The sequence below is a fragment of the Uloborus diversus genome, chromosome 5 (genome assembly GCF_026930045.1).
Source record: "Uloborus diversus isolate 005 chromosome 5, Udiv.v.3.1, whole genome shotgun sequence".
Classification (NCBI taxonomy): domain Eukaryota; kingdom Metazoa; phylum Arthropoda; class Arachnida; order Araneae; family Uloboridae; genus Uloborus; species Uloborus diversus.
Window position 1 is genome coordinate 165181646 of NC_072735.1, and position 27938 is coordinate 165209583.

The 27938-nt window shown below is 31.1% G+C and overlaps 1 protein-coding gene across 1 annotated transcript in view; it reads left to right on the top strand.

Annotated features, from left to right (window-relative positions):
- LOC129223246 (serine/threonine-protein kinase Nek8-like) overlaps positions 1–24794 on the top strand; it is a 56193-nt gene extending 31399 nt beyond the window's left edge. Inside the window, 13 exon segments of the mRNA XM_054857811.1 lie at positions 234–356; positions 2259–2445; positions 4736–4951; positions 6692–6754; positions 6756–6900; positions 8198–8344; positions 8428–8500; positions 12767–13010; positions 17117–17213; positions 18049–18118; positions 19565–19652; positions 21982–22086; positions 24681–24794. Coding sequence (XP_054713786.1) covers positions 234–356; positions 2259–2445; positions 4736–4951; positions 6692–6754; positions 6756–6900; positions 8198–8344; positions 8428–8500; positions 12767–13010; positions 17117–17213; positions 18049–18118; positions 19565–19652; positions 21982–22086; positions 24681–24794 — 1672 coding nt within the window.
- Positions 24795–27938: the final 3144 nt, after the last annotated feature.

The window sequence follows — 27938 nt, forward strand, 5'->3', positions numbered from 1 at the left end:
ATATGTTTTAAAGGGACTGAATGAAAAATGCGTATATATATATATATATAAAAAAAATATGATGGGTATAGGTTAATATGCATTAGACTGCAAGGACCAATTTAAAAACTGTATAATTGATAAAAACGTATAAAAGAGAAACATATAAATGGTGCTTCAATGTACTTTCATTCGTTAAGAGCAATAAAAGTTTGTAGCTGTGTTCTCCATTAACTAAGCATTGTTTCTTTCAGTGTGGATGTCTGTGATGTAAGTTGTGGTCCATATCATGTGGTCGTTATTGGCAGTGCTGGGGAAGCTTTTGCCTGGGGATGTGGTTCAAGTGGTAGGCTTGGTACTGGCAGAGAAGAAGATTGGTAATATTGCTCATTTACGTTCCTATTACAGTGAAACCTGTGTATAGCAATACTGTCTATAACAATAAACCTGTCTGTAAAAATATTTTCCTTGGTCCCAGCAAAATGTCAATATAAATAATGAAACTGTCTATAATAATAACCTGTCTGCAACAATATTTTTTAGGTCTCAACAATATTGTTGTAGACAGGTTTTACTGTACTTATCCCCATAATAATTTAGTTGTACAAATTTTTTGTCCAAGAAAAACTTTTTCCAATAGTCTCATAATACCAAAGAGGAAAAAAGGTGTTACTGAAATGATTCTGGGAAAAATAAGACTTAGTATTTGCATGTTAATTAGTCAAATGCCTTGATTGTGTTTTAAAAAACTATGATATAAGAAGTTGGTCTTATTGTAAAACTCAGCGACCTTTGGCTCTGAACTTTTTGCAGATTAAATCAATTCAGTAGTAAAAAAACTATTATTGTTTTTTCTTGTTAGTATCCCCTACTTTTAGAAAAGAGTTTAAACAATTCATTAACCTCTATTTTGGTCACTAACTGGGAAGGTAAAATAATTTGCTTTAAACTAGGTGAGCATTTGAGTGATTAGAAACTTTTAATGAAATATATTAGTAACAAAAGAGATTTTTTGAATCCATTTTAGTAATTTATGGTAATGTGCAAAAAAAATCTTTGCTTCATATAGAGCTGTGAAAAGATTTTGCTTTATTCTTCAAATATAGTTGGATACTAAGATAAATAAATACCTTTGTGCTGAAAAGTAAAGTAAGAAATCACAACATCAAAAAGCACAAACTGCAGAATACTGCAGTAATTTGCAATTTGCGCTTTTTGACGTTGTTATTTCTTACTTTATAATTGGATACTGTCTCAATGTCATATTTCACTCTGCCCCTGTACTTAAATGTATAATGTCTTTAAGAACCTGTTATATCAATGGATAATTATAGTTATGTTTTTTATAATTTTAAAGTGATTTTTTTTTAAAGTTTAGTTTCAAGTAGCGTTGAACAAATATTTATAATTCTGGGTAGGAACAGGGCTGGATTTGGAAGTGTGGAGGCCCCGAGGCAACGAAGAAGTGGAGACCCCTAATCAGGGTTTGAAAAGATCATCATATTTTCGAAAATACCCGATACTTTGATATATATCCGAAATATTTTGATATATATGTAAATATCCGATATTTTCGATCAGCACTTTAATTGTAAATACGTCCCCTGACCCGTGAAAGTTAGGATATTTTGTAAAAATTTTATTGTGGGGGCCCCTTTGTTGTGGAGGCCCCGGGGCAGTAGCCCCCCCTGCCCTTCCCTGAATCCAGGCCTGGGTAGGAACATTATTCATCGTATATTTTTGTTACTTTTTACTAATTATTATTTTTAAGCTAGTAAGTCAGCTTAGGAAATTTTTATCAATACAAATAGTTCACGAGTATAAGGTTTGAGGCTTTCATAACTGATATCAATTACAAAATTGATTTTGGGGCTTAATTCATGATGTTTCTGCCTGACAAGTCTGAGACTATCCAAGAAAAATCTAGCCCTAATTCTTTTTGTGCATTAAAAATTAATAAACCTAGTTTCCTATGCTTCAGAAGGCAGCAAACAAATATCCCAGCAAGATCAAAGAGGATGAGCGATCAAATCTCAGATTATTGCTATCAAATGAGGAGTTGGATCAAACTCCAAAAGAAAGTTTATGACCAGACACATTATGCTCATTTGCCTTTCGAAGAAAATTGAGATTTGTGAGATAAAACCGTAGCCTGAAACACCTGAATAGACTGTGGCTTATAAACCTTGAAAATAATTTTGACAGTAATGATTTGTAAACTTGTTTCAATTTCAGCATTCTGTGTATGTTTTATTTTTTTTTTTCTTTCTTATTCTCAGCTGTTCTCCTTGTGAAATACTTTTACCAAACGATGTAAAAGTTGTGAGATCCTATTGTGGATATGATGGAACTATGTTTATTACTGAAAGAGGTTCTTTGTATGCTTGTGGACTAAATGATTCCAATAAACTTGGATTGAATGAGCAAAAAGGCTTCCTAATGCAAATGAAGCAGTTCATTGCTAAGGTAGAAATTACTGTAATTATACCTTTTGAAATCTATCCATTTGTATTTACTTAAAAACAACAAAGAATATTTTTTTCCCTCACATCCCCAAATAAATGCTGAGAGACTTCGTAAAATGAGGTTTTGTAAAATTTGTGCTCTATGCTTAACAGATTAACATTCAATTGTGTAACTTTTAGCAGTAGCACTTGAACATAGGAATTTATTGACTGGAGTTAGAGTGCACATAGATTGTGCACTCGGCACACATGAAGAGAGAATAATACAATAAACTCCCGATTATCCCCGGAATAGGGTGGCACGGTAACCGCAGATAAGCGAAACTGCGGATAATCCGAATTATAGGTAAAAACAATACTGGTGTATACAATAGCTAAAATATAGGAATAAAACTCACACATATAGAAAGTTATTGCTAAAATCAATAACATTGATTGTAAAAAATATAAAAATATATGAAAAAGCTAAAAATAAATAATAACATAATCATAAGTCACCACCATTGAAGAAAATTTTTTTAAAAAGACCTGTGGATACTCCAACCACCGATAATCAAAATTTTTCTGTATATAACAATGCAACGAGGTAAAATATGAAAAGTAAGCTATAAAAATGTAAAATGTAACTAGTAAAAAAAAGAAAAGGTAAAATGTACAAATATGAAATGTAAAACTGAAAAATTGTAAAAATATTAAAACTCAAAAGGAGAAAATGTACAAATATAAAATGTAACATATAAAATTGAAAAATAGTGAACTCAAAAGGATAAAATGTTCAAACATAAACTGTAGCAGTTAAAAAGATAAAATGTCGTTCAAATATGTAGTATATCAGATTTAATCACCTCATAATTATCATTCAGATGTGAGAACCCCTTGTGTATTGGCTACAAATTTTAGATTTTCAACTTGGCAAGATTTTCTTCCCATTATCAAAAGCCTCCAAAAAATGTTGGTTTTTAAATAACTTTCTAGCTACAGAGGAAAAACCATTCTATAACTAGAGCCGGGAAGGGGATCTTCACTAACTTGAAAAATTGCCAAAACTTTCCACCAGCACCAAAAAGTTTATTATTTATGAATGTTAGAGTAAGAGGTGAGTTTCAGGCAAAGGTTGCCATATTAGATCTTTTATCAAAAAATTGAAAATCAACAAAATTTCCCCATCTCCCTATTCATTTAAAGTTTTTCTACTTTGCACTACAAATTTATGTGAGGCTCACATAAAAGTTTTATCATTGAAAAAAAATTGGGCACATACTGTAAATGTACATTTTTTACACTAACTCATGTACATATATATATATACTAGTAGCACCCACACGGCTTTGTCCGTAGTAGAAAAATAAAAGGTCTTTTGGTTTGCCTGTATATTTACAAATAATGTATGGTGAATTTCTGGCCAATTGCCTTGACCATGTTACAGATCCAGTTTCATGTTATGATATGATGAATACCAAGCTATCATAACATGAAACAAACAGTTTCATGTTATGATAGCTTGGTAATTTACTAGTCCATCTCATGATAATTTTACTTGGGAAAATGTTCTTAAAATTGAAATAGAAAAAGAACAATATCAAATTTTCAAAAAATCGCTTTGAGGTGCACACCTCTATGCTACAAACTAATTCTGTGCCAGATTTCACAAAAATTGGCCCAATAGTCTAGGCACTATGCACGTCACAGAGATTCAGACAGACAGAGAGAGATCCAGACGGAGAGACTTTCAGCTTTATTATTAGTAAAGAAAAAATATTACTCTATTAAGTCTACTGTAAGCATCTCAGTTTAAGAGGCCAAGGGCTCTGGGGCACAAGGCAGATGCTCTGGTCATATGGTCAGCTGAATGCAGAACCCCTAGGGTTTAATTCCCAAGCACGCTTAGTACTCATTTTATCAATCCACTGAAAGATGACAGGCTGAGTTGACCGTGCCCAACCCAGGAATTGAACCCTTGTCTGTGGCGTAGAAGCATGAAGGGTTACCAGTGAACCACTTTACTTCAATGGTTTCTTGTACTTATATATATTAAAACTAAAAGCCAAAGGTCAAAATTTCGGGAATAAATGTCAAATATATGTGTGAAAATGTCACAGTCATGCATATAGATTGGGTAATTTTAACAAAAGGAGTTACAAATATTTTACTTCTGACATTGTTTCATTTTTTAAATGCTGCTCATGAGTTTAATTAAATTGTTTTTATATGTCTCAAAATAAATATTTCTTATTAATATGCTTAAAGGCCGTTGGTACATATTACTCACATAAAAAATTATATTTGCTTAGACAGAAGTTGAAAAGCAGACCATTCCTACAAAGGTAGCTTGGCTAAGGCAGAAAGTCATCTCTGTATCTATGGGAGCAGCTCACACAGCTGTTTTAGTGGAGCCTTGCAAATTGATAACTTTTGGTGGAAACAAGAGTGGACAGCTTGGAAGGGGGAACCTGAAGAGTCACTCTGCACCAGCTGTGGTAAAATCCATGGCTGACAAAACCGTAACAGTAAGATTTATTCATTTCTTTGAACTAAGGAGGAAAAGAAACTATATGTGACCACTGTGTATAGAGAAGTAATGTCATCATTTTTAGTGACATAACTTTTAATTCTTCAACATTTATTGTTAAGATATGTTAAGCATCAAAGGGCAAGATTAGTGGTTACCACCAGTCACAGTGAGACTAAATAGACATAATGGCTATTAAAAATCATTTGTTAATTGCCACCTCAAACAGTAAATTAATGATCTTGTAAAATGTACAAAAAATAAATAAATAATTGGTAAAATCTTTTCCACCTAAGATCAAAATTCAGTCTTTATAAACTAATTTGGTAAAAATATATTACATATGCTCACACATATAGTTATATTGATTTCAATGTTTTTTTTTTCAAAATAAAATATTTCTCGGCACTTTGAGTTAAAAAAAAAGGACGCAATTTCAAAAAAGTGGCTCTTACAGAACATCTTATAAATTTTCAACATTACTATTCTGCCGTGCTAAGCGCAAAAGTGATATATGAAGTGGAGCTCAAAATAAGAAAAATATTATTAAAGTTTTACAACTTGTTTCTTTGATTTGTGACTTAATTAAATGTTCAACTTGTGGCAGTTGTTTCATTAATAACTTATCTAATCTACATAAGAACTTATTTTTGTAAATATCTTAACTTAAAATTAATGAATGCAGTTACGACAAATTTTCTCTTCAAAAGCTTTTAAACAACAAGGTTAATTTCACCGTAAGTGACTATTACTAGGCATTTTTAGGGGTATTTGCATAGATGCGTCAAAAATAGCTTAGTAAAATGCGCTTAAAGTATCATTAAATAAAACTGATAGCATCAGTTTTGCTTGGACTTCGCAGCCGCTTCATTTTGTTAATACAAATCAAACAGAATCTTCCTTCTGAAAAATACCATTTTCAAAATTTTAGACATTTAAAACTGTAAACCAATAATAGTTTTCTGTTCTTTATGTTCAAAAAATGTGTGTTGATGCTATCATTTATAATGTTTTATTTTCAAGATTCATTTTTACCCAGCATGAAGATAATTTTGACAACAGACCATACTTAAATAAAAATACAATATTGGACGTAGAATGAAATGCATTTTTTTTCTTGCATGAAAGAATTAGACTTGAATATTTAACATGCATCTCATTTTTAAGAATTTGCATTTTAAATAAAAATTTAAGTAAAAAAAGCTGAATATTTACTTGAATATTTATGAAAAGTTGAACTAGTTTTTTTTTTTTGAACTATATCAACTATTCAACGGGAAACTAATTTTAGTAAACTAACTCTGTTACAATAGACTGCTACATTATTAAATATTCTGCTTTACTGCGGTATAAAAGTCGTATCTACATATTACTATGGAAAAAAGTGGTAACTACGTAGATACCACTTTAAAGGCTTAGTGTTTGTTACTTACGTTCAAATTGCCTTAGCAAAATGTGCAGTTAGGAGTTTTTTCTTTAAGCTTTTTTAAATATTTCACATTCACAAATTGCCAAAAAACTTGAGATTTAGGCAAATTAAATTAATAACGACCACCTGGTGACACTAACTCAATTTTGATAAAATGTGCAGTTACCACATCTGTGCTTAGCATGGCAGGATTATTTTATTATGATTCTTCATTTTGTTCTGTTTTTACTTTTTCAAATATAAATTAATCATAAATAATTAACAATGTTTGTTACAATTCATATATAAATATGCACATTTCCTTTTTAGATTGTGCAGTGTGGAGATACATTTACAATTGCTGCCACTGCAGAAAATGCTGTTTATTTTTGGGGGTAGCAGGCAAGTCCTTGTGCCATCTGAGAAGGAGCAGAATTTGTCATCTAGTTCTACGAAAAAATTCAAATCCAAAAGTACTGATAGGAAGTACAGTGATGGAGAGATTAGTGATACATCAGTTTCAGAAATAATTAAAATTGGTATGGATCAAATTGTATGTCTTTAAAATATTAGAAAATAATTTAAGTGTTATATTTCTTTCTTCATCTCTTTGACTATGACATGTTCAGTAGAGCACTGTTGTGAAAAACAGTTGTACAAATGTTGTGTTGTTTGCTATGAACTCAATAATACCAGTGTTGTAGGAGCGATAAGCAACTTAGAAATGGATATTAAATGCAAACTGTAAATACTTTTTGTATCATACAGCTTACAAATTACTCATATAGTTTATTGGCATAGTCTGATAATGCCGCTTGCAAATACTTTTCACTGGATGCAAATTTGGATTTTCCAACTTTTCTCTTTCATGCCTTACCTTTTAACTTATAGCCTTTGTATTGCTATGTTTTGTGGCATAGCAGAAAAGTAGAATAGATTTTGTCAACTGAAACACTTTCTGTTAACCGCTGTTTCTATCGATTGGTATTCAGATAATCTATCTCTACTCCAATAGATAATCTATCTTCACTTTGGCACATCTGTGGGGTTCTGAGAGTTAAAATAAATAATGGGAGAGGGGAGAAGCAGCATAAACTAAATGATGATGTACACAAACTATTTTATTCATGTTTATTAATTAAATATTACAAAGAAAAATGAATATGCGGCTACAGATAAGACTAATTATGGGCAACTTGTATAAAAATGCAAGCACACCCTTGTTTCTTTTTAATTTTTTGTTAGGATAGGTGACACCTGAAGTACTTATTTCATGCACCTATTTTATGATAAATTAATTAGCATTTCATATGATGAAATGTTATCCCATTTTCTTTCCCCCAAAAATGATTCTTAATGTAATAATGCACATTTGTTAAAAAAATAATGTTTATGCCAACTAATATGAATATTTTTTTCCTTAATTCTCAGGTGGATATATTTTGTATTCCACTGAAAGACTAGCACAAAAGTTCTGAGAGTGTGTAAAATGAAACATTATTGTCAAGTCATTTCATTGGTTTGTTCCATTTTTCGATATTTGCAAACAAGTTGCACCTGTTGTGTATATAGAGTACTTTACGTTCAGCACAAGACGGTTCGTAGTCTTTGTTGCAACCTAAGCACCAAGTATCCCCCCCCCCCAAAAAAAATATGTTGAAAATATTAAAATATTAACTGGAAAAACTAAAAAAACAAATTTTTTTTATTTAGATCGTTTTTTAGTAATTCAACAAAGAGTTTTATTTCAAAAGTATTCTTAATACTGTTTGCTCTTTTTTTTAGTGTTCATATAATCAAAAACATTTTTCTCTTGTGACTATTCATTTCCCACAGGCGTTAGTAACAGTCCCCTAATGACGGAAATCGAACGAATAGGACCCGATTCACCTATAATCCAAGTGAAAACACCTGATGTCCCCTTTTCCGGCTCACCCACTTCCTCCATTTCTAGTCGTAAATCAGCATCGTCTCATGGAGAGGGTAAGCATCATTAAGACTGATATGTATTGAGCCTATCCCCTTTCAAATTCATTAATGAATTACCTTTTTGAAATAATTTTCAGAGGACAGAGATAATTTTGTTGATTCATGCAGTGGAAGAAGAGACGTGATATTGCATCCGAAAGAAATTTTGGCGTATGTAGTTTACTCCTTTTTAAAAAGTTTTGACAGACAGTTTTTTTTAGAAAATAAAATAACAATTTTGATTAAGAAAGCCCAGGTTATAGCTCAGCGTTGTTAGCACATAGAGTTGGGAACCCAAATGCTCTAGATTTTAACCCACGTGTTGCAGTCTTTTCTTTAAGGGGGAAGTAAAGTGTTTATTGTGACATGTTGCCAAACCTTTATTGAGCTGCATGATAGGAACCAGGATTCCGATTAGAGGAAAAAACAAGGTTGAGAAAATCTCAACCTCTGTTGAAATTTGAGTGAAGTTTTTAAAAATTGAGGGTTTTTTTTTTTAAATCTTATTATTCAATTCAACAGACATGACCAAATTGCGAAAAAGTCCAGCAAATATTTTTCAAATGAAATTTCTTTTAAAAGTACACGATTTTCCCACTTCTCACGCTCTATCGGGTACCCTGATCAAAACTAAGTTTTCTTGGTTTTCTCTTATTCAGTACACTACACTGTAAAAAAAATCCGGAAACGTTTCTGAGTATATCGTGCAGCTGTGGTTCATGAAATTTTCAAAAAAGTTTCTGAGTATTTCGGAATTCTCTTTCTGTAATGTCCAGAAACGTGTCTGAGTATTTCGGAATTCTCTTTCTGTAATTTCCAGAAACGTTTCTGAGTATTTTGGAATTCTTTTTCTGTAATTTTCAGAAATGTTTCTGAGTATTTCGGAATCTTCTTTCGGTAATTTTCAGAAATGTTTCTGAGTATTCTGTGCAGCTGTGGTTCATGAAAGATTCAAAAACGTTTCCGAGTATTTCAGAATTCTCCAAACAATTTTCAAAAACGTTTCCGAGAATTTCGGAATACTCTTTCCGTGATTTTTTTAAAAATATAATTCTTTACTATTGTATTGCATACCATATCAGTTTCAATTCTTTCATATCTAAGAGCAATAAAACAAGCAATTTTAGAATCATTCGTGGATTTTTTTTTCTGAATTTCTAATGACAAATAGCATGGTTAACAGCATAACATATGCACAGTTATAAATTTTTGAAAATTTATGAAATAATATAGTAGTTTCATTCCTAATCACAAATCGTCGGGGAAGGGGAGGGGGTTTTTTTCTCAAAAGTGGGATTGTTTGTTAAACGATCTTAAACTTCAGTTTTTCTCTCAATATTTTCAAGACAAAATTATCAACATATTGTATTTTTAATGCGGAACTTAAAAACATATCTTACAACAAACTTGATAGCTTTTATTTTCGAATAAAATTTGACAAAACTTACCTACACTTTGCGTTCCGGAATTCGTTCACCTCAAATCAATTTCTCTGACGAACAAACTGTACCAAAAAGTACCAACAGAGAAATTGATGACTTTAAATATGACACCAAGTCCCCCTGCTGGAACCATTTGGGTTGATTCTTCTGTTCTTGCCCTTTTCCAGTTCATCACAAATATAAATACTTAATCAAAATAGATTACTGATTTTATTTTTACAGTGTGCGCGAAATGCATTATATATTTTATTTATTAAAACATTGAATTCTCTTGCATGATTATTCCATTTCATATATACGAGAATCCCCCCCCCCACTCCATAAGAGTGATGGTGCACCCATAAAATGTTATAAAGCACACAACCCCCCCCCTTAAAAAAAAGCAACCCCTTGAAAACGTCAATGGCAGTCTGCGTGGAGAACACCCCTTGTCTTCTCCCCATATGTACATTGCATATTAATAACATAGTATTTAAAAAATGATCACTTAAAACAATGACATGAAATAGTATTACTTTTTATCTCGGCATGTAAATGCAGCTGTTCCATTTTTGCCACAGACTCATTCCTCCTGACTGTCCCACATTAAACTAGTATATCCACGAAGGAAATGTTATTTACGGAACAACTAATGTCAAGCAATTTTTTATTGTTAACCACATTTAACAAAATGAATAAGCAGATGAATTAATTGCATAACTATGTTGCTTACCAATAGATAACTGGGTCATTTTCTAATGGTTCAAATGAATGAATAAATTATAATTAAAAAAAGATAAATAATACTGGCACATTTTTTTGTGAAGCATATTACAATATTAGAAAACATTTGCATTACCATATTTTTAATGAATTAAACAATTGATATATTTTTTTTTGAACCACTGTATGTATATCCAAACCGTTTTCGAGTGTTTCGGAATAACTTTTCTGTGATTGCTTTTCAAATATAAATCTTATTTCTTTTGCGTAATTAATCAGTTTCAATTGGTTGCGTAATTAATCAGTTTCAAATAGTACACTGCGCACATAGGTATGTAGGATAACTCTAAATTAATTCGGTAAACCCAAAAACAGTTACAAGTGGAGCCTCATCAAATGCAAATCAATAAAAATATAAATGTATATAACAACATGTTTTAAAATATTCATTAATACTTACAAGTGAACATCAGCGGGATAAAATCTAAGTACCTCCATTACAACTGGATAAGTAATCCAAAGGGTTTCGTTTCATGAAGTAAACAGGGCCGGATTTGGAAGTGTAGAGGCCCTGGGGCAACGAAGGAGTGGAGGCCCCTAATCAGGGTTCGGAAAGATCATCATATTTTCGAAAATATCCGGTACTTTGAGATATATCTGAATATTTTGATATATAAATATATGCATCTGATATTTTCGATCAGAACTTTAATAGTAAATACATCCTGAAGTTACTGCTATTTATTTTTTTAAATTATTATTATTATAATTTATAGGGGAGAAAAAAAAGTAAAATTTGCTAACCTGTGAAAGTTAGGATATTTTGAAAAAAATTTATTGTGTTGGCCCCTTTGTTGTGGAGGCCCCGGGACAGTAGCCCCGCCTGCCCTCCCTTAAATCCGGCCCTGAGTATAAACACGGGTGTTTAAACTGTTCACGCTTGAACACACAATGTATGTCTAATCATGGTCACACTGGAAATTGTAAAAAAGCAAATCGTTCAACTAACTTAATAGCTGCATACATCGTCTAAAAAAATCAAGGGCAGTCCAAAATGCAAAGGCGTAAAATTAGTTTCGACACATTTTACTACTCTCTAGACATGAAATAACAAGCAATCCAATGCTAAACAGTTGCTGACTGCAGCAGCCATAGATAAAGAAAAAATAGTTCTCGTTATTTCCGACTCACTGGCGCCCGTGTTAGAAGGATAAAATATGTTCCGAAGCACTGCGTCAGCACTTCCGCTTCTAGATTTTTTGAAATAACAAAAAGCTTTCCAAATAATGAGAACTTTGCTATTGGATGAAGGATTTTTACTATTTCGGAAACGTTTCCGATATATCAAGAAACGTTTCCAAAATTTTACAGTGTACCGCATGGCAGCCCTCCTATTGGAATGCTATTTATCCTCCCTTTCCAAAGTGCTTTTCCAGATAAAAATTACAAAATAAACATCATCTGGTACAGCTGAAGGGAGCTCAAGCTATTGAAGATAATTTTAAAACAGATAATTATTTAAAATAAAATAATTGCTTTTATTTACTTTGTGCAAATGTTAATATATTTTGAATCAATAAAGTTGAGCTACATGAATGCTTCTAAGAAACTATAAAACCTAATTTAAAAAAAATATATTGATTACAAGATAAGATCAAAAAATTTAATGATGAGCAAGTTAAATGATAGTTTTAAAGAAATAAGTTTTTAATCTTTAAACATACATGAAAGTCTTCTTTTTGAATGGTTTCGGGTAGAGCATTGAAAAACTTCTTAAGGGTTATAGTTTAATATAAATCAAAATTGATCATAACTATAAATGGGCAATTCCGCGGCTAACTGCCTGACATTTTTGATGCAAAATATATGTTCTGCAAATTATCTTTAGCTTTGGAATATTGTATTTCTTTAGTTGAATTTGATGGTATAGTTGAATTCTCAAAATACATTTTGGATGATTTAGAAATCTTTATTAAAAACATGGTTAATGACTGACATTTAAAAACAAGTATGTCAGACAGTTACCATGTTTTTAACAATTGTTTTAAAATCGTCCAAAATTTATTTTGAGAATTTAATTGTACCATTGAACTCAGCCTGAAAAATACAATATTCCACAGGAAAAGATTGTTTTTACAATGTATGCTTTGCTTTGAATATTACAAGATATGTATTGTGTTGTTTTAAAAATGTCAGTCAGTTACCCTTGAAATTGCCCAAATACAATGTCTGAGTAAACAGAAAACATAAAAAGTGCTATTTGAAATGAATGGACTTGTTTTATTTTCTTTAGATTGTATGCTTCTCCTGCTCAAATTGCAAAAGGCGAAATGGTCAGTGTTGCAAATATTTATTGCTTTGGGATGCAGGTGTATCTTGTGGTAGACACAACTGCTCCTTTGCCCCGAGGACTCAGTAAAAAAAGTAGTAGTTCTGCAAATCAAGAAAATGAAGTGAAAAAATTCAGCCCTCCACCGGCTTTTTCTGAACCTAAAGTTACGTTACCTGATGTGCCTGATGAAGATAGTCTTGGTCCTGTGAGTTAATTACGTTGTTTGTTTAATATGTGTGTGAGATTTTTAAAACAGTTATTCCGTGTTATAGGATTTAATTTGAGTCATGCAGAATCAAACATCTGATCCTTTTTTTTTATATGTGACTTCACATCAAATGTTTATTTACAAAATAATTTATGTAACAAGTTGTAAACAATTTCATTTTACTCAATTAGAAATATGAAAAGAAAAAAACATTTTGAGGCACCAAAACAAAATAAAAATTTTGACCCATGTTGGAGTTGTTGCATTAGTATTAGCTTTTGTTACATAACTTAGTGCCATGTAACTAAATCAAGATGTATAAAGATCCCTCAAAATTTGCTTGAAATTATTTTGGGAATTCATATCAGAAATAAATTATCCGTCGACTAGCTGCGTGCCCGGCGTTGCACGGGCTACTTAAAAAATGAAAGAGATGTCCAATTGATGTTTTTGTATTACTCTGACATCAGTTTCTAAAGCGCTAAGGTGTAAAAAAATACGCGTAATGCAAGGTTTGCAAAACACCAGTAGAGCATATTTCTGGCAAAAATCTCTTTAAAGTTAATCATAGTTATCAATAATGCAAGTTATGAGTATTTTCAATTAGCACAAAAGATGAAATTATATGCATTATCAATTATAATCTGTGCTCACTTTAAACTGAATTAAATCTGATAGACTATACCTGAAACATTTGAATGTACAATTACGATCAGCTTTTTACATAAAATGACACATACTTTTTGGTTGCTTACGTGAAACTAAAGCACCAAGACTTAATAAATACCAATCAGCATTAATTTAATACCAAGTCATCAGATTCGAATTAAGCTTCAGTTAAAATCCTTAAAAACAATATTTTTGTTCAACTCTGTTTCACTTAAAGAAATCCAAACAATCTTAATTTAACATGTTCTTTTAACGATACAAACTGTATTTCAAAAATAGAAACAGGAAGGAAAAAGAGAGTTATTACAATTCGAAAACTCACACATGTGACGGGAAAAAGTCCAACAAAATAAACATAGTTAGTCGCACATCCTAAATGTACCAAAATATGAGGCCGGTGAATGATAAACTTACACTACAATCAATAAACATAGCTAAAGAAACAACTTTCATACGTTGAAAGGAGTTAAGAACGTTGAATATAAAAAATAAAAAAAAAGGACAGACGATAAAATAAAGGCTATATCCGAATAGAGCAACCAATTTTAAACTAATTTAAAATGAAATTCTAGATGGAAACGTTGTTTTAAAATTTGGACAAAAGCCAAAAAAATCTCTTTTAAAACAATTATTAGAATTTTACGTGCTCACGCAAATTCAAAATGGCAACAGGAAAGAAATAAAATTCCCGAATAACATTATGTTAATTAACGTTTTAATTAATATCTCCGCTAATTAAAGTCGCACAATTACGAGATTGGTCCTATTGTTTTCTTTGGGAAATTTCGAATTGATCGGTATCTCGTTTGACTCCCGAGTCGCAGCGGTTCTCGAGAAGATAGATCTTCAGACAGACAGACGGACGCGAACAGATTTTAATATTATAGTGGACTAGCTGCGTGCCTGGCGTTGCACGGGCTACTTAAAAAATGAAGGAGATGTCCAATTGATGTTTTTGTATTACTCTGACATCAGTTTCTAAAGCGCTAAAGAGTAAATAAATACACGTAATGCAAGGTTTGCAAAACACCGGTAGAGCATATTTTTGGCAAAAATCTCTTTAACGTTAATCATAGTTATCAATGATACAAGTTATGAGTATTTTCAATTAGCACAAAAGATGAAAATATATGCATTATCGACTATAATCTGTGCTCACGTTAAAATGAATTACATCTGATAGACTATATCTGAAATATTTATGTGCAATTACAATCAGCCTTTTACATAAAATGACACACACTTTTTGGTTGATAACGTGATACTAAAGCACCAAGACTAAATAACTACCAACAAGCATTAATTTAATACCAAGTCGTCAGATTCCAATTCAGCTTTGGTTAAAATCCTTAAAAACAATCTTTTTTGTTCAAATCAGTTTCACAAAAAAATCCAAACAATCTTAATTTAGCATGTTCTTTTAACGATATAAACTGTATTTTAAAAATAGAAACAGGAAGGAAAAAGAGAGTTATTACAATTCGAAAACTCACACATGTGACGGGAAAAAGTCCAACAAAATAAACATAGTTAGTCGCACATCCTAAATGTACCAAAATATGAGGCCGGTGAATAATAAACTTACACTACAATCAATAAACATAGCTAAAGAAACAACTTTCATATGTTGAAAGGAGTTAAGAACGTTGAATGTAAAAAATAAAAAAAAGACAGACGATAAAATAAAGGCTATATCCGAATAGAGCAACCAATTTTAAACTAATTTAAAATGAAATTCTAGATGGAAACGTTATTTTAAAATTTGGACAGCAGTCAAAAAAATCTCTTTTAAAACAATTATTAGAATTTTACTTGCTCACGCAAATTCAAAATGGCAACAGGAAAGAAATAAAATTCCCGAATAACGTTATGTTAATTAACGTTTTAATTAATATCTCCGCTAATTGAAGTCGCACAATCACGAGATTGGTCCTATTGTTTTCTTTGGGAAAATTCGAATTGATCGGTATCTCGTTTGACTCCCGATTCGCAGCGGTTCTCGAGAAGATAGATCTTCAGACAGACAGACAGACAGACGGACGCGAACAGATTTTAATATTATAGTGGATTTTGCTTAAGATCTGAAGATACATATTTTTGTTTTTAATTGTTCTCTGAATTTCAATAGTATTGTTATCTTATGGTATATTTGGATGTGAAATCAATGGTATTTTCTGGCATTTACCATCTACATTCTGTCCCCTTCAATCTGGTATTTTTTGGTTCAGTACATTCCATAGCCTATCAAACTGCTAACATGTGAATTTTGATGATTGAATATCACTATTGGTTGGTTTTAACCTCAAGGTTACACCACTTAATTTTGCAGTGTTTGTCATGACAGTTGATTTTTATTTCAGTGCATAACAAATTTTACTTTATCTGGCAATTCATGTTTGTTTTGCACACTATTACAACCATGTACATGCAGTGAACTGAGTTATAACATGTTCTGTAGTCTCTGCATGACTGCTAGTTATTTTTATGATTGCAAGCATCCTCTTGCTGTACAGAAGAAATCTAGGTAGGATTCATCACCATTTAAATTGCAAAAAACAAAATATTACAATATGGAATGTGTGATACCAGCATTGGTTCTTTGGCATTTTCAATTTAAAAAACCAAAATATTACTACTTGTTTTCATGAATTTCTTATGGTATTTCCATTAAAACTATATTGATAGTTGATAATCCATGAAAGCTGTGACCTTGAATGGAACCATTTAGAGAGAGAAGCTTTTAGAATATACAGTAAAAGCTGATCTATCCAAAAAACACATTCAGAAACACTAAATTCCAGAAACGTGAATTACCAAGATTGTTGTGCATGTATAAATTTGACCTCATTTTGAAGATTGGATCTAATGAAGCTTCTAGTAAATTGTAGTGTTATTGTTTCAGAATGGAGGCAAAAGTGATAAAAATAAAAATTACTAACATGAACCCTTACCAAAAAATTTAAATTTTGAAAGAAACTTATGAAAATTCATCATAAAATTAGATTCTTCAAGTTTGAGACTTGTACATTTCCTATCTTAAATTTATTCATTACATTTTACTTTCATCCCTTTAAAAAGGCTATAGCCTAGTTTCGGACAACTTTTAAATGAACGTTTTCAGAATGGCGCCACATTGAAGAAGCTTCAATTATAATTGCTCAAACAAAAATATCCAACCTGAAATGAAGAATCAGCAAGTGATGTGAAAACTTTGTGCCTACATGTAATCAATGTATACAACTTTGCTAAATCTAAAATTAAGGCAATAGTTAGAATTTTTAGTTCAAGCTCAGTTTTAAATTTGTTATTATTATTGCAACTAAAAATCTTTTGAAGAATTACAGAATTCTTTCATTAGATTACCATTAAAAAGCAGTAATGTTGCACCCTGAAATTCCACTACTTCCTTATTCATTTATTTCATTGTTTTTAAGATTCCAGATTGGTTAAAGATGGAATTAGCAAATGCTGTTTCTTCAACTACTATATCAAAAAATATCACTACCACAACTATGGGTTGTCTTCCAAATGGTGACTACATTTCTAAAATTTCATTTTTCTATACTTTTTTTTTATATTTAACACGAAATTCAGAATTATCTTTTAAGAGGTTTATCATACTATTTTTTTCAATAACTTCTATAGGCCTCTTATCAAGTTTGCAATCAGTTTGGAAATTTTACTTCTCATTATTTGTTTCAAAAATGTTTCTGAATTTTTGTGACTTAAATTTCCTATTTTTTTCCAAATGCTTTGATTTAAATATTTTAAAACTTTGGTATGTTTTATTATATTTTAAAAAAAATCTTAACTATATTATAACATTTTGAAGTAAAAATATTTATGAAATATGATGCAACGGAAGTGACAATAACAATAGGGCCCTAGTAATAATTTAGGTAGTTCTTAAAAATAAATCAATAATTTCATTTTCTTCCCTACATATTGGTTTTGGTGTTTGTTATCCATTCCAAAATTTAGCATAGTATCAGATAAATCAATCTAAACAAAGAAAGGAAAGGTGATACATAATGAAATTAATTCCCAATATCAATTTGTTTTGTAACAATGGAGCGTGAGTACTAAATACTAACTTCATTTTCAGTCTGGAGAAATCTTCATTTCTGCAGATTGGACAAATTAATACTTACTCCATTTTCATGCATAGATCTCTAGTGAGAGTATCAGATCATAAATTTTAACCTTTCAAAAACTTACAAAAAATTGGCAGCAGGCAGTGGAAAAGTAAAATTATTGATAAATTATTTTATGTTAACATAACAGTCAGAACAAGAATAATAAAAGTATTAAAAAAAAAGCATCCAGTATTTTAAATGCACTCACTAATTAATGTGATTTTTTTTAGATTGCAAACAAAACCCACCGAAAGTAGAACCAAAGATAGCTAAACAAGATTTGCAACATATCAAAGTAAAGTAAGTAAAGCTTTTTTACTATCAAAATTGGTGAAATAAATCTTTGATTTGTTTTTTTCTTTATTAAGTAAAAAAGTAAAAATTTAAGAAATTAGAGTTTGGCTTCTCTAAATGAGGCCTTCAGAGCTAATGTGGATCAAGTCCAAATGTATACAGAAATATTTTTCTTGCAGATTAATACTTGTCAATAGTGTATATTTTCAGAGCAAGAATGAAGCAAATTCCCATTACTGCAGTTTTCTATATTGCAGCAGTAGTCTTTAGCCTTGAATGGAGTCACTAGTGTTAATAAACTTTAACCTGATTACCTCAAAACTAGACTTGATGGCAGTCAGTGGGAGCTCTAGGTCTTGCAAGGCACTGGGCAAAATATTTTTGCTAGGTCCTCAATTAAAAATTAAACAATTATATTAAATAAAGGGGCATCCAGTCCATCATAAGAGTGTCCCCCCCCCCCAAATAATCAATAACCGAGCTTGAGGAAGATTTCATCTCATTGAAGCAACAACAAACTGTTAGCTAAAATAAATTAAGCATGACAGCAAGAATTCGTAGCAATGGTCTGGTTTAACTGGTCAATTATAGCTTTTATTTACCCAAGCTTTGCCTTCAATTGATGTGTTGAACCGCTCAAGTGCTGTGGAGACTCACTGGTGTGCTAAATTTATTTTGTCTATCAGTTTGTTTGCACTCTCAGCTTCAATGAGATAACATCTGCCTCCGGCTAGGCAGTTGACTATTCCAGACTGATGAGTTCATAACAAGGATGAAGTTACAACCTCTGGATGTCACGACCAGGTTGTTGGTGTATCGCTAATGCTTTGAAATTCAGTTAAATGAATTAAATAAGTATTTCACTAGAAATTAATCTTCTAGTACTTTCTGTGTACAAAATTTGATTGACTTTGAAGATTAATAATCTTATCTAATATTTCATGCAAATTCTTTTAATTTCTACGATGCCTAAAACAATGTTTTATTACATGCCATTATAAAACATATTTCGTTGAAAATTGCCTCCAAGCTTGAGGTTTTAATCCTTTTGCATTTTGTAAACATTTCAATTATTTTGAAAACTCCAAGTTGTTTTAATCTAAGCTAATTTAATTTGCTTATTTTAGTTTTTATTTATTTGCTGATTATCTTCAATTGAAGTAAAATATTTCAACTGGTTTCAGTTTACCAGTTTTGATGTCATCTAAATTTATTTAGGAAAAAAATTAGGAATTTACCAAATGTACTGCTTGTTAGTTTTTTCAATTAATTTTATTTTTTTTTAATATTTCCGACACCATTTTTTATTGAATATATTCTTCACTTTTTTGTATAAATTATTTTAACTCTATTCAATATTTTAAAAAAATATCTTACGTATTGTATGGAACCCATTTTTATTTCCATTAACGTAATTAACGTTTTTTATATTCATTATTTTTATTTTTACAGAACCTATACAAATGAATCTGACAAAATTGAAAACAGAGAAATGCAGCATCAAAGCAGCGATGTAAATGGCAACCAAAATCTGAATATAGTAAATATGTACATTTTTTAATTAAACTGGTCAATTTTAAAACTTATTCTTTAGCAATGTACAAACTTTGCTTTTTATGATTGCATTTAATGTTACCAGTGACTTTTTGCTATCAAAATTCATCCATCTCTTCAATTGGTTATAAATTTTCAAATCAATTTAGTGCATTTTTTCTTGTGCAATACAGTTTTATTTTTTGCACAGAAAGCCATTCTATGATATAAAAGACATAACCATTATCAAGCAAAAAAAAAAAAAAAAAATTTTTTTTTCAAAATTGATTTCAATTTAGAAGTACTGTGGATTGTGAACCATCATTGGTTCATTTTCATAAATTTCACTTCAGTTGCTGATGGACTATGTGAACCCAAAATTCCAACTTGTGTATCACATCACCAAAAGGCATCATGAAGCATTTTCAAACTATTCACTATGATTATTCCCAACAATTATAGGTGGCTCATTCAAGATGGCAAGGGGAACAACTGTCCCCTCACTTTTCTGAGCACAAAATTAAAGATTTATTGAAAATGGTTAAATTGATCAAAATAGGTGTTTAAAGAAAGACAAATTGACTTAATGAGTGTGTGTTTTATATTTTACTTATGTTACTGTTTCACAAAAATGAAAACGGATCTTTGATTTGGAAGGGGGAGGTTACTGTGGCCATCTATCCTGTATTTTAAAGCAGTGTCCTGTTTTTTTTCGAGAAGTTCAACAGTGGCGTTAAAATTCAATTGCTCAATTTGAAAAGAAAAAAGTCAATTTTAGAGGGTACTTCCCGCCAAATCTGCCACCCCCGCAACCTTTTTGACCCTCCTCCCCTACTTTTTGGTGCACTAGCTACAGGGTTGGCAAAAACCCGGGTTTTTTTAAAAAAGCCCATAGACCCAGGGTTTTTTGGGTTTTTTTCAATAAAACCCAAAAAAAAACCCAACTAAAGCTGGGTTTTTTAAAAGAAATGTGGGTTTTTTTTGTCTTTTTTTAGGGAAAATGTGGGGTAGTAGCATATTGTAGCGTAACTATATGAACAAAACACAAAAATTGTCTTGGGGTAAAAAAAGCTGGAAAATTCAGCGTTTTCTGAAGAAAAGTAAAAAAGACAACAAAACCCAAGAATGGTGAAGTTTTTGATTTTTTTAGTTTCCATGATTACCAACAGTTAAGGCAGAGTTACTTCTCGAGTGATAAAATCTATTGTTCGTTTGTAATTACTACTTTTTTTTTTTTTTCATTTTACTTTATTGTATTTCATTTTGTTATGCAAAACTACTGTTGAACCTCAAGTAGTTTAAATCCTTTTTTACTGAATTCCAGCTTAATCAAGACATTTCTTTGAATTTTATGTTGCCTGTTTTTCTATTTCTGTGTACAGAGTAACAAATATTAAACTTTTTCGTAAGATAATGAAAATACTGTACATCCTTTTCTGTTTTCTGTCCGATCATTTGAAAACCTGTTAGTTTCTAAAAAATATACCTTGTTTATTCGAGATTTGTGACTTGTTGGTTTGCAGAAAATAATTCACATGAAAGCCTTTTAGCTAGAGTAGTTTCCTCTGTATAGTCTACAAATATTGAGAAAATCAGACGTGACAGGACTTAGTCAAGATAATTTGAGTTATTTATTGACAGGTTAAAGAAAGAAGTTAAATATATTTATTTAAAATCTTTGAAGTATTTTTTTTAGTGCTGCTAAGAGTTAAGAAATACTATTAAAGTTCAAAATTCATTTTTTATGTCCATTGTCTGTGGTGAAGAACAAATAAAAAAAGAAGTTTAAATTGTGAAAGTATTTAAATTAATTAATTTTTTAAAAAACTTCTCGAAAAATTTTAAAAAACCCAAAAGTGGGCTAAATAATGGGTTTTTTTAAATGGGTTTTTTCAAAAAAAACCCATTGGGTCCAACACAATTGGGTCCAATCCGGCCAACTCTGACTAGCTATTTATACCAATAATAACGATTACCATATCCTTCACATTCACAGCATAGTGATATATAATTTTAAACTCTGACTTGTAAAGGAGGGGGAGGGGGGCAACTGCCCTCTCGCTTCAAAAAATCAAGGAGCCTAGCCCCCTCACTTTTCAGAGTTAAAAATTAACAATTGAGTGAAATATATTTTTTTACTAGGCAGATTGATTTAGTTAGTCAAAAGACTAGTTGATTTAGTTAGACAAAAATAAAAATTGAAAATTCCAAATAAATGGACTTCTTTTACAATAACATACATTCATGTATGGATTATATATATATATATATATATATATATATATATATATATATATATATATATATATATATATATGTTTTCTTTTTTTTTCCAGAATAGAGAAAAACAGTTAGAAAATGAAATTTTGAAACTAAAAGAAGAATTGAAAAAGTACCAGAAAACATCAATGAACAAGAATTCTGAAGTTGATCGATTAGAAGTGAGTTAATATTTTCAGAAAGTATTCTGGTACTAAGAAAATGCTTTAACTCATGTTATACTTTGGTTTGTATTCAAAAACTTCTTTATATTTCTTAATTTTTTGTTGATAAATACTAATGGTATATGAATTTTAAATAACTTAGTTGTATTTTTGAGGTGAACTTTAATGCTTTAGGCAATTGTTTATAATGAATAAAGTACAGTAAAACCCCTCCAGTGCAGACACTAACGGGACAAATTTTTTTGTCTGTAATAGAGGGGTGTCAGCAGAACAGGGGTTTAATAATGCTATTTCCCTTGGAATCGGAGAATTAAAAATTGTCCGCATAAAATGGGTGTCCACATTTGAGGAGTGTCCGTTACGAAGGGTTTTAAAGTGTATTGTATGCAAAATCAAAAAATAAATAAATAAATAAATAAAATAAATAAATAATAATATAAGAATTTATAAATCTTTAAAGGCATCAATACAGGAATGTAAACAGGATTTTTTTCTAAAAAGGAGTTGAGAACTGGGGACAAAAAAGAAGATAGTATTAGAAGTAAGATGTTGTAAACCTCTGAGAGAATGATTAGGTGCTTAATCTTGTATGAGGTTGTTTTTGTTTAAATTGGAATGAAGTATTCTTATTTTGCAGAGTTTGAATAACCTCGGATGGCATAGCACCTTTATCTTGAAAAGTCGTTTAAGGCTTTGCCCATCCGAAGTCATCTTATCAAAGCCTGACTGTAAAAGCTAGCAATAACAAAAGACTATAAAAATACTATATTCTCGATTAAATAAGTACACCCAACCCTGTTTTTATGTGGTGGGAAGGGACCGCATAAAAAAAAACGTATGGAAAAAAATTGTTGGAAACTTCACGAGTAACTATAAAAAGCTATTTTCACAACACAGTTTAAAAATATTTTTTATACAGTGGACAGTGGCGCCGACTCCATAGGGCCTGAGGGGGCCCGAGCCCCCTCAATAGTTTGTTTTAGGGGGCAGAGCCCCCCTCAATAATTTAAGAACATTATTTTTCATATTATGGTATCTAAAAATTCAAAATTATGTTGGTATTTTTTACTTTCCTTGTTTGAAGATAGTTACATTGTAAAATACATTCAGTAATGAATTAAAACAAATAACTATTGCGGTAGTAAACAGGTTAATTGAAAACGAGTGTTGTGAATAATGATAGTGTTATTGCTGCTGAGAACACTCAAAGAATTTATCCCAGTGCGCAAACCTTCGGGTGAAGTCTGTCGCCGGCGGCGCTCTCATCTAATAAGTGTTTCTGATCTGGAAAAAATATATCAGGGTTTGATTTGTATATTAAATAGAAGGCGTGATAGTTTTTTTCAATTATTAGAGTTAATAAAGTAATCTGTATTAACCTTTTTAACTCTATTAAAGCATTAATTTTGAGACATTATTTTTATTTAATGAACTCTGAGCCTTATCCAAAGCAAGCTTAAAGTAGTTATTTCACTTATAGTAATCAAATTGTGACAGCAATATTTTATGCTTTATTCTTTTAATGATAGTTTAGGTTTACTTAAATATCATTTCAATCTTTTCAGAGCTATATATCAACTGCTTTGTAATAGACTAAAAGCATAATTATTTTTTTTCTGGCGGGGGGGGGGGGGCGGCGGCTCCGTGCTTTAACATACTCCCTAGATCTCGGTGACATCCAGCCCCCCCAATAATTTTTCCAAGTCGGCGCCCCTGACAGTGGATAGGGACCGCATAAAAAAAGTCTCTCGTAGGAAGTAACCCAAAACAGTTATGTTTAAACGAAATCAAAATAAACCAAATGATGATAATTTTGCCTACTCCCGAAAAATTTCCCGAATAAGGAAATTTTTGGGAGTTCACAGTGACTTCCCATTAGGATGCCCCTGTCATCACTTGACGATACTACAGTGAAACCTGGGTAAGTTGACCACTTGCGGTGCAGTACTTTAGTGGTCTACTTGGACAAGTAGTCAACTTACAAAGGTTTTGTTATATGATTTTCAGTCAAATTTGATGCATATTGGTGGTCAAGATAGACAGGTGATTAACATACTAGGATGATCAACTTTACAGGTTTTACTTCACCTCGCATTCGTTTCATAAAAAATTCCTACTTGTTTTATGAATAATTTTCATATACCTCAGAAAAAAAATTCGCACAAAAAAAGACCGCAGAAAAACAGGTTTGAGTATTTTCAGATACGAAACATATTGGTAAAAAAAAAAAAAAAATCTTGTACAGTATGACATGGAAACAGAGAACTAAAAGCAGTTTATTTTCACCATCCTATAGATTTTACCTGAACTAAGCATCCCCCCCCCCTCTTATAGATAATTGTCAAAAATAAAATAAAAATAAGTATGACAAAGCGTGATGTGAAGAGGAATCAGCAATAAACGGTGCATTAGTTTAAAATGAGAGCCTGCTAAAGAAAGAAACAAATCAAACGTGTACCATTTGCTTTTTAAGTAACTTCTTTCGTAAATGTTCTAGCATATTTAAAATGAAGATCGTACATATTGTAAATCATTTATTGTATTATACTTGAATCTTGCACACAAAATATGACAAAAGTATGTCTTTTTAGTTTTCAGATGGATATTATGATGAAAGGCCTGTTTCTAAGAAGAGTTTTTGGTCAAGAAGAAGCAGTCAAACATCTAGTCGTAGACAGCGAAGTAGAATTTGCACACTTCAATGACAAAAACTTTTTTTCTCCATGTAAATGTGTAAATATTGTAAATTAATAAATATTTTATATACTTATGGATTTTGTGATGTGGTTTTAAGACATATTTTGTTGAAGTGTTTCTTAATGGCAAGTGTAATAGCTTTATAAGGGTATTTTAATACTGTTTAAAAAAGTATGAAATACTTTTGATTTAGTTGAATTGAAATAACAGAAATCAAGAAAACCAACATTTAAAGAATTGTCATTTCTTCAATTAAATATTAGAGATGCACCACATATTCAGCATACTGCCTATTTGACAGACTAATCAAATATTCAATTCAGCCGAATGCTTTAATATTCAGCAGCCAAATAGTAAACAAATTTAAATATTCGAGAATTGGTAAACAGAGACATTTTAAAATACAATGAAAAGTATTAGTATAGTATTGTAGTACAGAATTAATTGAAATTGTTAGTTATTAAAATTATCACATTCAAAGTTATGTCAATGTAAAAGAAAACACTTAGATGCTTAGTTTTGTTGCTTTTCAGTTTTTTAAAAATCTTTTAACACTTTTCATTAGCGTACTACTAATAACTTTTTTAAGTATGAAACAGTGAAATTGAAAGTCTACTATTGAGATATGGGCATAGTAAAATACATTAAATTGCGAAGAATGAGATAGGCAGGACGTGTTATTTGCTTGCCCCCTTAGTCACTTAAGATCCTAAATGCAAGATCAGCTGTCGAACGTATGAGATTAAGACCAAAAATTAGATGGCTGGATTGTTTGGAAGGAGACTTTTAAACTATCAAATCCTCAAATTGGAGAAATCCGGCAAAACAATAGATCTAACTGGAAGAAGCTCATGGAGAAGGCCAGGACCCACAATGGGTTGTCAAGTCAGTGATGATGATGATGAAGAAAAAACTTGGAAAATTAAATGTTCATTAGTATGTAAAGTCAATTAACTAATGGTTTTTAAGTTATATGCAGCTTAAGTATCATAATTTCAAATATTTTTAAAATGTAATTAATAATATGTAAAAATAATGCTTGTACATAAAGTTTGAGTATAACTTCAGAAGTTTTATGATTATGAATATTAAATATTGTTTAAAAATCAACTTGTTTAATGAATCATAGTAGTTCAAGTTGAATAATGGTAAATTATCGTGAAGGAGCATATTAGGTGTTCTGCATTTTCAGTTTTAGGTTTGTAATTGTATATGTAAAGGGGTAGATGCAAGATTCTTTATTTGTAGCATAATATGTTACCATGTGATTATAAGTTATTAAATCATATATCAGGAAAGCAATTAATGCAGAATTGCAGATAAATGTAAACCAAATAGTGACATATTAACCATATGCTACATTAATTTTGTTTTTTTGGAATGATTTATATCATTTTTATTTATTTTAATTGAATAGTTATACTTAATGTCAATACATTTAAGATGTTAAAAATGCATTAACATTTGACAAAAAGCATAAAATAGATATATATTTTTAAAATTTTAAACTGTCATTTAACATCACAGATAATTCTTTTAACCAAAAATTTGGTTAATACATAACCCTCATACCTCTTGCGCCCTTCCCTCCCCATGCCCCTGAGGTGCTATGTAGCCACTGACACAGAGATAGGGTAATTTTTTACTGTAGTATAAATCAACTTCAACAAAATGATGCAGGTGTTTTCTAGGGTGGAAAAACCCGGACAACCCTGGGGAAGGGAATCCAATGGCCAAATTGACAAGGGGGACCATGTTGGCTTTCGGTGGCTTGGGCCTGAAGAACAAGAAGCAAACTACTCTCAGAAGTTTGGGTTATAAACTTAATTGTGTTTGCTTTCAGAACAAGGATTTTTCATTAAATTTATATTTTGTATTATACCTTTATCCATTAGAAAAAATAATCATTCTCCTTTTGCCAAATATTAAGGTAAAAAGATGGATGCTATTTTTAATGCAATTAACTCATTAATATTGGTGGAATAGCTTTAGTGTATTTGTTATGCAAGGCAGGGGTGCCCACCTGGGGGAAGGGGTGTTTTGAGGAGTATTCTTCTTTTCTTTGGGGGGGGGGGGTCTTCGCGATATTTAGGATGGGGTGCACCCTTGCTCTTAGGGGGAGTGGGCACCCCTGGTACAAGGATACTTTTTAATTTAACTTTGAAATGAAAAGATAAATTCTTATTTACCTGTTATCTTTTGACAAGGAAATAATTATATGAATAGTTACGGATCCGGTGCGACTTCCAACTTTCTTGAAAGGATGACACAGTTCTTGAGAAAACACAGGAGATTTATTTACACTATGTACAGGAAAGATCGTTAACAACTGCTAAATTATTCATCAGCAATTAAGCAAATATCAATCAACACCGTAAACTCAACGGTTACACACGTATTTACATCCAAATACGTAAAACAACACAGCGAAATGCCTCGCAATAAACAGAGCTAATACACTCTCAGTATAACTTCTCAATCGAGTCTGACTGACTCTTTATCAATGCCGCACGGTTATTCGTAGACATCGAAAGAGACCTCTCAAATATTCCACAAGATTACAGAAAATCGTAGATTGTTATCTTATTTCTTTCCATTCCAATTTTATCATTCAGAAATGAGGGGACCGTATACTTCAGCTGAATGTACGAGGGCTGTTTATTCATTACAAGAAACTATTTACAGGTTACGTTACTACAATTTTTAAATGAAAGATAATTTAATAAACGCCAAATTTAGCTAGATTACGACAAATTTCTCATAAAAATAATTACTATTTACAGAATTTGTAACAATATTTATTCTAGCATTGCTTGTGATAGAAGCTCGATCAACTGTTCCGTGTTTTTTTGCCTTTCAATCAGACCTAAGAGTTAGAAGTTAGCAGTCATTAGAAGTATTTTGAAACAAAAAATTTAATTTTCAGACCCAGATTTTCAATCCTAGGTGCCAAAGTTGATACCTAAAAATTTGAATCGCATCAAATCCCCCCCCCCACACCTTAGACACACACACACATACTGCCATGACAATTCACAACGAACGTAAAAGAATAAAATGAAGCATTTCTTTAATTTTGACTTTCTTTTTCAAATGCATGTCAAATTATTTCAACTTTATGTTACTTTCTTATTTTTTCAGTAAACTCATTA